General features: G+C 64.2%; 2 protein-coding genes across 6 annotated transcripts in view; one reads left to right on the top strand and one right to left on the bottom strand.

Moving 5' to 3' along the window:
• Positions 1-776: 776 nt before the first annotated feature.
• Positions 777-2,325, top strand: LENG9 (leukocyte receptor cluster member 9). The gene is made up of 2 exons (XM_034986518.1): positions 777-1,256; positions 1,356-2,325. The coding sequence occupies exons 1-2, from the start codon at positions 777-779 to the stop codon at positions 2,301-2,303; spliced, it is 1,428 nt and encodes a 475-aa protein (XP_034842409.1). The 3' UTR covers positions 2,304-2,325.
• A 63-nt stretch (positions 2,326-2,388) lies between these two features.
• The window catches only part of LENG8 (leukocyte receptor cluster member 8), an 11,707-nt gene continuing 2,817 nt past the window's right edge, over positions 2,389-11,278 (bottom strand). For 3 of the 5 annotated variants that reach the window (XM_034986090.1, XM_034986093.1, XM_034986094.1), the window contains exons 4-15: positions 11,068-11,169; positions 10,252-10,362; positions 9,142-9,394; positions 8,783-8,924; positions 8,358-8,546; positions 7,681-7,959; positions 7,455-7,595; positions 7,055-7,340; positions 6,414-6,515; positions 6,268-6,336; positions 6,051-6,180; positions 3,459-5,968 (exon numbers count right to left, since the gene is read on the bottom strand). In XM_034986090.1, coding sequence (XP_034841981.1) covers positions 5,346-5,968; positions 6,051-6,180; positions 6,268-6,336; positions 6,414-6,515; positions 7,055-7,340; positions 7,455-7,595; positions 7,681-7,959; positions 8,358-8,546; positions 8,783-8,924; positions 9,142-9,394; positions 10,252-10,362; positions 11,068-11,169 — 2,427 coding nt within the window. In that variant the 3' untranslated portion in view covers positions 3,459-5,345. Of the gene's footprint in view, positions 5,969-6,050; positions 6,181-6,267; positions 6,337-6,413; positions 6,516-7,054; positions 7,341-7,454; positions 7,596-7,680; positions 7,960-8,357; positions 8,547-8,782; positions 8,925-9,141; positions 9,395-10,251; positions 10,363-11,067; positions 11,170-11,278 lie in introns of all 5 variants that reach the window. The other 2 variants (XM_034986096.1, XM_034986095.1) reach the window with 2 other exon arrangements.

The raw sequence follows: 11,278 nt of genomic DNA, 5'->3' as shown, positions 1-11,278 counted from the left end.
CCGCTGACGCTCCCGGGGTCCGGCCTGACTCGCTGCAGGGGGTCCGCCGACTCGATCCCGGGGCCACGTGACTCGCTCCAGGGGGCTGGCTAGATTCGCTCCCTGGGGCCCAGTGCAGTGGCTCCGGGAGCCTGACTCCGGCCCGCGTATCCAGTGAACCCCTCGAGGCGAGCTGCCCTTACCCTGTGAGCGGCCGCGCAGGAAAGTGGTTGGGAAGAGGCAGGGTCCCGGTGGGGGAGTCACACCCCCCTCGGAAAGGTGTGTCGGCCCGAGGGGGGCAGCGGCGTCCCAAGTCAGGGCTACCTAGTTTGCGCCCTGCTGGGGTACAGTTGTCCGGCCGAGGGCACGACCCACAAGGGGCGGGAGGGCGGGGCAGCACGTGCCAACCTTTAGGCGAGGGGCGGGATCACCCCTAGGTAAGGGCGGAGCCAGCCCAGCGAAGAACCTGGAGGAGGCGGGGCCGTACACGCGGAGCGTCGCCGAGGGCGGCCCAAAAGGGCGTGGTCGCACCTGTAAAGCTTGTGGACCCGCGGTGGGGCGGGTCCGGGTCCTCGAGGGCACTGAGGGAGTCGGTCAGCGCGCGGGCGGTGCCCGTAGGCCCTTTGGACCGAGGAGGGCCACACAGGCGCATGGGCCGCGCAGGCGCGGTCAGGCTCCCCGCGGACACCGTGCGCGCGGAGCCGCCCGCCAGGCCGGTGATCGGAGGCGCCGCGAGCGCGCGTGCGCGGCTCCCAGGGCGGCGGGAACGGGGCGCGGCTCCCCCCCACCCCGCTCCCATGGCGGCGGCCCCCGCGGCCGAGCCCGCGGCGCCGCCGGCCTGCCGCTTCTTCCTGGAGGGCCGCTGCCGCTTCGGCGCCCGCTGCCGCCAGCCCCACCCGGGGGCGCCGGCGCCGTCTCGGCGCGGGGCCGGGGCCGAGGCCGGGGCCGGGGCCGGGGCCAAGAAGCCGCCGCTGCGCACGGCCGCCGCCGTCATCCAGCGCATCCGCTGGGACCCGCGCCTCGACCCGGCCGACTTCTCGGTGGGCTACGCCGACCGCTTCCTCGGCGTGCGCGAGGAGCCCTTCGGCGCCTTCTGCTGGGACGAGCCGCTGGCGGCGCTTGGGCCCGGAGTCCTGGCCGTGCCGCAGCACCGGGTGCGCCACTTCCGCTTCCGCGGCCGCATCGTGTGGGACCGCGCGTCGCGCACCGACCTCGTCTTCGGCTCGGGCTCGGCGGCGGGCCGCGGGCCCACCATCCTGGACGCGCTGGGCGGCGGGGGCGCGCACGGCGGCGGCGGGGGCGCGCGTGACGGACGTGAGGACGCGCACGACGGGGCAGACGCGCTGGGCGGCGGGGACGCGCACGGCGGCGGCGAGGACGCGCGTGACGGACGTGAGGACGCGCACGACGGGGCAGACGCGCATGGCGGCGAGGACGCGCACGGCGGCGGGGGCGCGCGCAGCGCTGAGGACGCCCACGGCGGAGGGGGCGCTGCCGCTCCCGCTGACACCGGAAGCGGGCTGGAGGCCAGGGAGCGGCGCAGGGCCGAAGGCCAGGCTTCCCCGTGGACAGCGCTGGAAAGGGTGCTGAAGCCGGCCGCCACGGGCAGGGCCACGGAGCCACACAGTGGGGCGGCACAGGCAGCGCCGGGACGAACCCCCGCTCGAGGTTTTCCCGAGACGGAAGCAGAGTGGGGTCCCGGCGCCTGGCCCTCGGAAGGCAGAGGGACGGCTGGAGCCGGGGCCGCGGCGCCCCGCCAGCCCCGCCAGCCCCGCCCCACGCACTTTGTGGCTCTCATGGTGACTGATCCCGGGCTGCAGGCGGGGGTGGCCAAGGCCCAGGAAGAGCTGGTTCGAGCCGCACCCTCGTGTGCTGCGTTCGTGGTACCCGCGGGGGCCCTACACCTGACACTAGCCCTCCTGAGGCTGACAGGCCCCGGGGAGGTAGCCGCCGCAGTGGGTGCACTAAGACGCGCGCTCCTGGCCCCAGGACTTCAGGCACCCCCGCAGCTGAGCTTTAGGAGCCTGCTCCTCCTGGGGCAGCATGTGCTCTGTGCCCCCCCCTCCCCCTCCCTGGAAGATACGGCCCAAGTGCTGAGACAGAGGCTGGAAGCCGAGGGGCTCAGAGTAGTACAGCCCCTGGAGGGGCTACACCCCCACCTCACCCTAGCCAAGGTGCCCCACGGATCTCAAGTCGGCCTCCCGCAGCCTGGGTTCAGCCCAAGGCAGGAGCTGGGGAGCCAGACCCTAGGGGAAGTCTGGCTGTGCCGCATAGGCAGGGCAGGGGACACCTACCAGCCTCTGGCTGAGCTGCCCCTGGGATGACGGTCCCCCCAGACCTCTGCAGGAGACCGCGCTCAACCCCGAAGAACCTGGGAAGATCCAGGCCAAGCAGGAAGGGACAAAGTGCTCTCTCTCTCTCTCTCTTTAATTTTGGTTTCTCTCAAGCTTCCAAATGGTGCTCAGTGATCCAAGGAAAGAATGAAGGAAGGAGAAGGGAGGGGGAGAGGGAAGGGAGGGAAGCAAAGGAGGAACATCTGGAAAAAAAGCAGCCTGACAGTCCAGCTGTTTGCCAACTCATCGCACATCCTCCAGTTACATGGCAGAAGGGGGGGGGGCAAAAAGAAAAAGGGGAGGAAGAAAAATAACTTAAATAAACACACACAAAAAGAAAAGAGAAGGAAACATGACGTGAGCTGGTGATCCATGAAGGCAAGGGAGGGAGGGTAACCGTTTTACCTGTGCTGAACCAAAGAAGGGCGGGAAGCAGGAGGAGGAGGGAGGGAAGGAAAAAAAAAACAGAAGAAACACGGGGGTGGAGGGAGGAGGGACACGGAGACAACTTAATACAACTGCGGACGAGGCGGCCCGGCCGAGGTCCCGCGATGGCCTCCGGAGTCCTCAGTGCGCAGTGTCGGCGTGGACGTGGTGGCGGCTTGGCGGCGGCATTTCTGGCGTGGGGGGCTGAGGGCGGGGCACAGTCTCTACACGGCTCCCCTAGCCCCGAACACTGAGGCCCCGGAGGGCTGGGCAACAAGAGTCTGTGGTGAGGCGGGCGGGTGGCGGGTGGCGGGCTGCGTGCTGGTGCCCCCGCCGGGGCGGGCACGGGCGGAGCGGCCTGTCTTCTTCTGGCCCCCCCGGCATGGGATGGGCCAGGGTGCCAGGTCGGTACCGGAGTACAAGCTCGAGAGAGAGAGAGAGAAAACACTGAGACAGCATTAGTGGGGGTGCCAGCTGGACACAGAGCAGCCTACAGACCACGCCCCCAACCCTCCGCTGTCCCACCCCCTCCTCCCCCAATCCCGTCCCTCTGAGGCAAAAAATAAAAATGTAGAAAAAATCTCTGTACAGACTCCCCGGTACGAAAACGGGGACAGGGATGGTGGCTCTTCCTGGAGCCCGCTCCCCACGAACTAATTTACAACCCAAGTCCATGGCTCAAAAACACAATCGGCCAAGGTGGCGCTGGGGGCCGCAGCCCTGCCCCCACCCCGCCCCCATCCGCGCTGGTGCTCAGAAGGCTGACAGCTGCACCAGGCTGAGGCGGCAGTCGACGCTGGCGTTGTCCGGGCCCGTGTAGGCCAGGCCCAGGGGCTCTAGGAAGGCCCGGCAGGCGGCCTCGCCCTCGAAGGCCAGCTCGGCCTGCAGGTAGGAGACTGGCAGCGCAGGGCGGAAGCTACGGAGACAAGAGGAGAATGTGATGAGGCGGGCGGCGGGCAGGGAGTGGGTGCCCCCCCTTAGGGCACCCAAAGGGTTTCCTCAGCACGTTACCTGACCTCTTAGCCCTCCCCGCCCAGCCTCCCCACCTCCAGGGCTTGGGGGGGCCCGGGGTGGGGCTGGTGGCCCCAGCCCCGGCTGTGCCGCCCTTCACCCTCACTTACCTGTACGGGGGGACCAAGGAGAGGGGATGGGAGGGAAGGGCCCAGCTGGCTCTTCCGCTGCTCAAGGGCCTGAGCAGTCCCTCAGAAGAGGGCCCGCTGTGGCCCAAGGGCAGGGGGCCAGGTAGAGGGAGTGACCCGAGGGGATGGGGGTGGGCATGGGTTGGCAGGTCTGACAGCTACTCTGGGGGACCCACCCTGGCTGTGCCCCCTGCCTGGGTCAAAGTGCCTCAGGAATGGCCGGCACAGGGTCAGCCAACGCCTGTTACACGCTGGCAACAGTCACTTGCAGTTGCTAAGAAGACTCGCGTGTGCTGGCAACTGGCTCTTAACCTGCTGAATTCTCTCCCAGAAAGTGCGTCCCCCTACCCTTTAGAAACAGACGCTGAGGGAACCGAGCTCCACAGGCAAAGCCACCTGGCCGGCATCACACAGGGAGGATGCCGCACAAAGGACGTGACCCAGTCCTGCCTCGAGCCCGCGCTCCATCACAGCTCTGGATATCCATGGGAGCACGAGAGAGCCTATTTCTCCCCACGAGGGAGCTGGCCTCCTGGCCACCCTGCAAAAACCTGTTCTGGGGGCTCTGGGAGGGAGGGGCTCGTCTGCTAAGGACGGGGGGAAAGAGAGCGGGTGGCCAGTGTAGGCCAAGGCCCCTCCGACAAGGCACCTTCACGGTGGCGGCCCCAACCAAGACCCAGCACATATGAACTAACCACAACAGTGACCGGCCCACACGACACCCTGGGAGCCACACAGAAGCTTGGGAGCCGCTATCCCGCTGCGGAGGGCAGACTCCGGGACAGCCCACGGGGCCTTTAGACAGCCCACCTCCCCGTCTCTCCCAGGTAGATAACCAGGTCCTGTGTATCCTGTCGCCTTCATGTTTCTGTCCCACATCCTTGTCTACTTCTGCGGCCCCTGCCCTGGCTCAGCCTCTGCCTTAAATCTGGACGCAAATCGGATCCTGGAGTGTGTTTCCTAACTTCAGTGTGACGGTCCCTCCCCAGTCCGACACCATTCCTGTGGCTCCTAAGCTAACTGATGTGGCCCCTTGGACCTACCAACCTCTGACTGAGGGTTCTCAACCTTGGCAAGACTGACACCGGGGCCGCTTCTCTGTTGCGGGGCGTCCTGGGCCCTGCAGGAGGCTGAGCAGCATCCCTAGCCTCTACCCACTGGACACCAGCAGCAGCCCCTACTTGTGCCAACAAAAGAGGTCACCCGACCCCTCCTTACGTCACCCGGGGCATCTCACCCCCGGCAGAACCACAAGTTGCCCACCATGCACGCGCGCGCAACACAGGGAACAACTAACGTACAGAGAGCTTACTCTTTTTACACACAGTCCCTGATCTGGCTTGTGCCCACATCACACCTGCCTCCCTACGTGTTTTCTATCCTCTTAAAGCAGCTCGAGTTGGAATGGGGTCTTGGTCCCGTTCGATCAGAAGCTACCAAGAGCACAGCCATCTTTCCTAGTTTGTCTCTACCGAGTGGGACTCAGTGTCAGGAGAGCCGTGAAAGGTGAACAGAGACCGAGGGAGGAAACCAAGAGCCCAGAGCAAGAAAACAAACCAGGGTCCAGGGTGACGCGAGCAGGAGAAAGAGAGACTCGGGGGTGGAGAGAGAACCCTGGAGCAGCGAGACAGATTGGGGAAGAAGGGAGATGCAGAGGCAGGCCTAGGGAGACAGAGGGCCAACAGTGGGAAGGGAAGCGGGAGGGGCTGGGGAGCAGGGTACGTGTAGAAAGAAGACATGGGGACAGAGGACCAGTGTCCAGGGCACGGGAGCTGGAAGCCGGACAGCCCACGAGTGTGCAGAGGGAGGAGGGAAGTGGGGAAGGAAGGCAGCGGCGGGGCCGGCAGAGCAGAGGGGGCAGGGGAGAACCCAGCTTCACATACGTTTTGATCATCGCCTTGAGGGCAGCTTTGCGCTCCCGGTCTGCAAACTTGTCCACCAGGTACCCAGACATGCAGGGTGCATGACAGTAGAGCCGGAAGAAGCGGTGGTAGTTGCCCAGAGCCCAGGCCGCCCTCAGTGCCAAGGCGTGAGCCACACAGGGGTCTGCCTTCAGTTCCCGAGTCAGGTACGCCAGCTCCGTGGTGATGTCTGCAGCCCGAGACAGAAGAGGATCAGTACCGCCCAACCCCGGGGGCCTGGGGCCACCCCGTCCCGCAGGCACCTCCCTCACCTCCTGAGTTCTTGGTGAAGATGTAGTAGAGGACGCGGTAAGCAGTGAACTCGCCCACGTTGCCTGGCAGGTTCTCGGCGTACAGCGACTTGAGCTGCGTCTGGCACTGGTTGAACTCCTCATGGTCGCCCTGGAGCCCGGGGCACGGAGAGAGAGACCGTGAGGCCGGGACGGGGAGCCCAGGAAGAACCCGGAAGGGCCTCAGCACCGCACTCACCTTCTCCAAGGCGATGCGGGCGTGCGTCTCGTACACCTCCACCGTGAACTCCGTCCGCACACCTTGCACCTGGAACGGCAGGAGAGCAGTGAGGCCACCGCAGGGCAGGGCTCTCCCACCACAGGCCCTCCCAGCAGCCCCCTCACCGTCAGGTCCTGCCGAATCGACTTCATCTGCTCGCAGGCAAAGGCGTAGTCTTGCTTCTCTTTCCAGTGGGACTTGACCATGCACAGAGACTTTTTCAAAACCTGGGAAGGAAACCAAACGATGGCTCAGAAAAATTTCAGCAGAGTGAGTGAAGCCATCGCTAAAACCCACTACACCTCCCCCAACTCAGCATTCTAACATGAAGGCGGCAACATCAGACTCGTTTCATAACTTAACTACCGACTTTAAAAAGAACCCAACACATTTGGCAAGGGTAACCACTCCCGACCTCAGCTGCCCACGTCAGTGTGTCCCCTGGGACGGAACATGAACCACGCTGCTGCTGGCCTCAGCAAAGGACACGGGAGCCTGATCGTCCCCGCCTCAGACAAGCTGGCCTGGGAAGGCCGCTTCCTGAGGAGATGGAGGCTCAGAGCAAGTCTCCCAATGAGGCCACACGACCCGGACTTAGTCTTCAAAACACAAGTTCTGTCCTCAAGTCACCTCTCACAGAGCTCCCAGGCCCCTGCCACCACACCACAGCCTCGGGTGCAGTCTCTGCCATCCTTCCCGTGTGGTTGCCACGGCCTCGTGCTAGCAGCCGCCCTGCAGGGAGGACCTGCCCATTCCAGGCACTTACTGCCACAGGGCGCACAGTGGATGGGTCGGGGGCGCAGGTGAGACGCAGGTAGTGCTTGGTGATGTCAGGGCAGGTGCCCACGATCTGAAGTTCCTGCCAGTCTGGGTCAGCACCACTGCTCTCCAGGCTGCCCATCTGCAGCACCAGGGGCTCGAGGCGCAGGCGGCGGGAATGTCCGTGCTGGAAGCGGGCCGCCCGCTTCTGCTTCTTCAGCTCACGCTCAGGGTCCTCGCACTCTAGTGCGGCCATCTTTTTGCGGCTGCGCTTGGTGGGACCGAGATCATGCCTGAAAAAGGAGGTCAGGGGTGAACAAGGCAGATGTCACAGCCTGCCCCTCCCACTGCTCCCCAAGAGCCCCGATCTCAGCCCCACCCCCCTGGCCACCCGCCCAGAGTCTCACCTCTTCCCACGCTGTGCCCTGCCTCGGCCCCGGTCCATGTGGGCCCCCCGACCTCCTCGGCCCTTCGCTGGGGGGTTCCTGCGACCCACAGGGTGACACTCATTCCCTGAGTAAGAACTGTCTGAATCCGAGTGGGAGTCACTGCACAGAAGCAGCAGGGAGGTAAGGCCTGAAGCGGCCCCTCCCCCCACGCCCTCCCCCCACCCCAAGCCCCCAGTCCCTGTACCTGCGGCGGAAGTGGCGAGTGGGGGACCGGGAGGAGGAACGGGAGCGGGAGTCCGTGCTGGAGGAAGAGCTGTTGTCCTTCATGAAGACATTGCGGTTGCCAAACTTGGCGAAGCTGCTGCCCCGGGCTCGGCCAGCACCCCCAGCCCCTGGTGTCCCTCGCTGGGACTGGGCACCCCCGCCCCTTGTCGCTGAGCCTGCCCCCCTGGGAGGATGAAGGCTGCTAGGGGCCTCCCACCGCTTCTTCTTGGGGCTCTCAGCCACAGGCTCCCGAGTCAGCCTGAGGATATAGCAGGGCAGGGCATCACCAACCCAGCGCCCCCACCATCCCCAACATCTGCCAGCCGCCCCAGGAACACACAGCCTCAGGCAGGAAAGGAACTTACCCAGGCGACTCAGCTAATACACTGCAAAAATGGGAGGCAAACCCAACGTTTCCTCTGTCTAGAGAGTGCTCTTCGCAGCTGAATACTGTGCACTCGCCAGCCTTCACGGCCTGCACCCCACCCCAGGACTGCACCCCCAGGCAGCGCCTGGACCTCTGCTCTACCCTCCTGGCCTTTCCCCCCGCCGGAGCTAACCTTCCTGCTCATTCTCGGGGCTTCAGGTACCTAAGTCTGTAGGTCTCCACTTCAGCACCCAGAATCGCCCTCCTCCCCATCCCCAGCCTGGACTAACCCTGGCAGGGGTTCCCGGCTCCAGTCAATGGTGTAGGCCGAACCGTCCTGCAGCCGGGCCTGCAGCAGCTCCTTGAGCAGCTTCTCCGTCCGGTCCTTGTCCTCCTCCGATTCGCAGGCAGTGAAGCAGCGCTCCACATACTCCTTCATGTCCTGCGGCCAATCGTCAGGCTTCCCGGACAGGCTCCCCCTAGGGAGGGCAGATGTGGGACTCAGCCGGCAGAAAAGCCCGTCATCGCTACTGCTCACAGAGCAGACATGCGCCGGACCCAACTCGAGCGTCTTCTTTTATCCCCCTCATTTCGTGTCCACGGCAACCCTGAGGGAGGGACCCCTCCCCATTCTGGAGGAGCAGACTGAGGCTCGGGGTGCAGGCTGACTGCACAGGCAAGGGAGCTGGGACAAGAGCAACGGGACGGCCATCACCTGTGGTTCTGGGCTTTCTCGGGGTTGGGCTGGGGGCCGAAGCTGCTGTGCTGGCCCTCTGAGGGGGAGCTGAAGCTCTGGCTGGTGACAGCAAAGGGCCGTTTCTGGATGTTGAACTTGAGACCACCAGTCCCAGGGGCTGCTGTGAGAGCCGCAAAAGCTGGGGTTAGACCTTACCCTGGCCCACCTCAGGCTGCCCTATCCCCAGGAATGGGAGACGCCAAGCTCCAGCAAAGGGCTGCAGGGCAGGTGCACCCTAAGCCTAGGGATGACCACGATATCCAGAAGCACCCCACGCTTGGCTCTGTAAGGTCCAGCCCCCACGCCCTCTCTTCTTCCCAAGTCTACCGCCAACTTACGCTTCATCCGGTTCCACAGCTGTTGGCCCTTCTTGGGCTTGGCAGGCTCGGAGTAGGTGTGTGGCCCATAGGCCTGGCCCGAGGCAGGCCCTGCTTGGCTGTGCTGTGTGGCTGGGGCTGTTCCAGGCTGGGGGCCGCTGTTCAGAGTATGAGCCCCATGCGGGGCGTTGGAGGGCTGAGGGGGCTGGGCTGCCGGCAGCTGCTGAGGGGGGGCCTGGTAGGACATACTTTCTTCCATGCCAGGGACTGGGGGCTGGTGGAGGAAGCAGGCGCTGAGGACAGGAGTAGAGCTCCCTGTGCTGGCTCTCACACTGTCCTCACGATCATGGCATCACTTAGCTCCCAACCCCGCACCGAGACCCTCCCACGTCTCATTGCCCTGGGCGCTCAGAGCGACTCCCTGAGGAACGGAGAGTTACTGCCCACACTCTTCACAGCTCAGAGGACTCCAGCTCAGACCCTGAGCTGCTCTCCCATGGCCCCCAGCTGCCGGGCGGCAGCAGTGGGCATTAAACCCTGCCGTCCACCTCCTAGGGAGTGCGGCCCCAACAGTGCACCCAGCCGGGGTTACTGTCTGAGCACATCGTGCGTGCCAATCGAGACCCACACGTGATTACACACGTTCTCAGGGGCCCTGTGAAGTGATGATCCTTCCCACTTGACAGGACTGGCTGAGATGCAGAGAGATCACATGACTTGTAATGACACCACTTGATGGGAAGCTGGGATCCCAGCCCAGATCTATCCACCTTCCCTGCACCAGCTCCACACTCCTCCACACAGCACGCTAAGTGCAAGGCCAAACTGCGTGTGTGATGGTGCATGTATGTGTGCATGTGCTGGGGGAAAACTCAGAAGACAGCTGCCATGCTGCAAACTGCTCCCACTGTCACCCCAACACCGAGCCCCCAGGCCTTGCCCAAGTCCTAAACCCATCCTGGTTTCAAAAGCCATGCTTCGCCCTCCTCGTTATCAGATCAAGAGTCGCTCGGCAGGAGAGAAACCAGGGAGTGGGCAGCTTAAAAAATGCAGGCATCCCCACTGCCCGCCCACTCACAAACACTACATTCCCCCTCTTGAACGTGCCACGGAGCTGGCTGGGGGCGTTACCTGGTTCAGAGCCCCCTGGTGCTGGGGTGCCGATGGCTGCTGGGGTGTGGCGGAGCCGTACGAGCTGGCCATGCCATACTGGGAGGGAGAACCGTAGCTCTGGTACATGCTCTGCCAAAGGCACAGAAACGAGGGTCGGTGGAGGCCCAATCCCCTCCCCCTTCTCCTGCCTGCTCAGGAGCCGTACATAACCTGTGATGCTCCACTTCCCCCCACCCCTTTCTATTACTCTCCACTGTGTAAACGCGCCAAATTCTGTTGCGTTAAAAACAACTAAGATGCAATGAAAACCTCTTTCGATTCCATTCTCTATTTAACAAATAGTCATACTAAGCACCAACTTTCCTAAACACCACAACAGAACCAAAAATAAAACATGAAAATCCACGCGCTACTGAAGTCTACGCTCAAAACGTGCACAGTTGCGGACAGATACAGAGCGGCTCAGGCAGTAAGCTCCGTGAAAGCAAACCGGGGTGCGGCAGAATACGGCTCTAACTAGTCCCATCGGTCAGAGAAAAGGGCTCCCTGAGGCGTGACCTGGGAACCCTCTGCAAGGTGGGGGCGCAGAGAGACAGGGGAGTGGGGAAGGGAGCCACAGCAGAGGGGGACGTCGCAGGGGAGAGGAGTGACCAGCGGCAGAGAAGGCTGGACCTGGGAAGGGCTCTCGGCTGGACCACGGGGGCAGCGTGCTAGTGGCAAGTTTCGGAAGCTGCACTGCCGTCTTCAAGCCCTCCCCGGGCCGCTGGAACCCGCCCGCCGGCTCCCACTCCCAGCACCCGCCTCCCACCGGTCCCGGCAGGGCCGGGCGCTCACCATGGGGTAGTAGTAGCTGTACGGGTAGGCGTAGCTGTACTGCTGGTACCACTGGTAATACTGCTGCTGCTGCAGGGCCGAGGCCTCCGCCTGAGCCACGTACTGTGGGGGGAGACGTGTGTGCCGTGAGCACGGCGCCGTGGCCCCCGCTGAGCCACGTACCGCAGACACGTGTGCCGTGCGCACGGTGCCGTGGCCCCGCTGAGCCACG

Source organism: Mirounga leonina, unplaced genomic scaffold (assembly GCF_011800145.1).
Source record: "Mirounga leonina isolate KUSES-001 unplaced genomic scaffold, KU_Mleo_1.0 Mir_376, whole genome shotgun sequence".
NCBI classification, from domain to species: domain Eukaryota; kingdom Metazoa; phylum Chordata; class Mammalia; order Carnivora; family Phocidae; genus Mirounga; species Mirounga leonina.
The sequence above is the reverse complement of the archived record's forward strand: the minus strand, read 5'-3'. Positions and strand labels throughout refer to the sequence as shown.

Coding starts and splice junctions, on each gene's coding strand:
- LENG9 (XM_034986518.1), top strand. CDS start 777: ATGGCGGCGGCCCCCGCGGCCGAGCCCGCGGCGCCGCCGGCCTGCCGC. Junction 1,257..1,355: donor TGGACGCGCTGGGCGGCGGG/GGCGCGCACGGC, acceptor GGCGGCGGCGAG/GACGCGCGTGACGGACGTGA.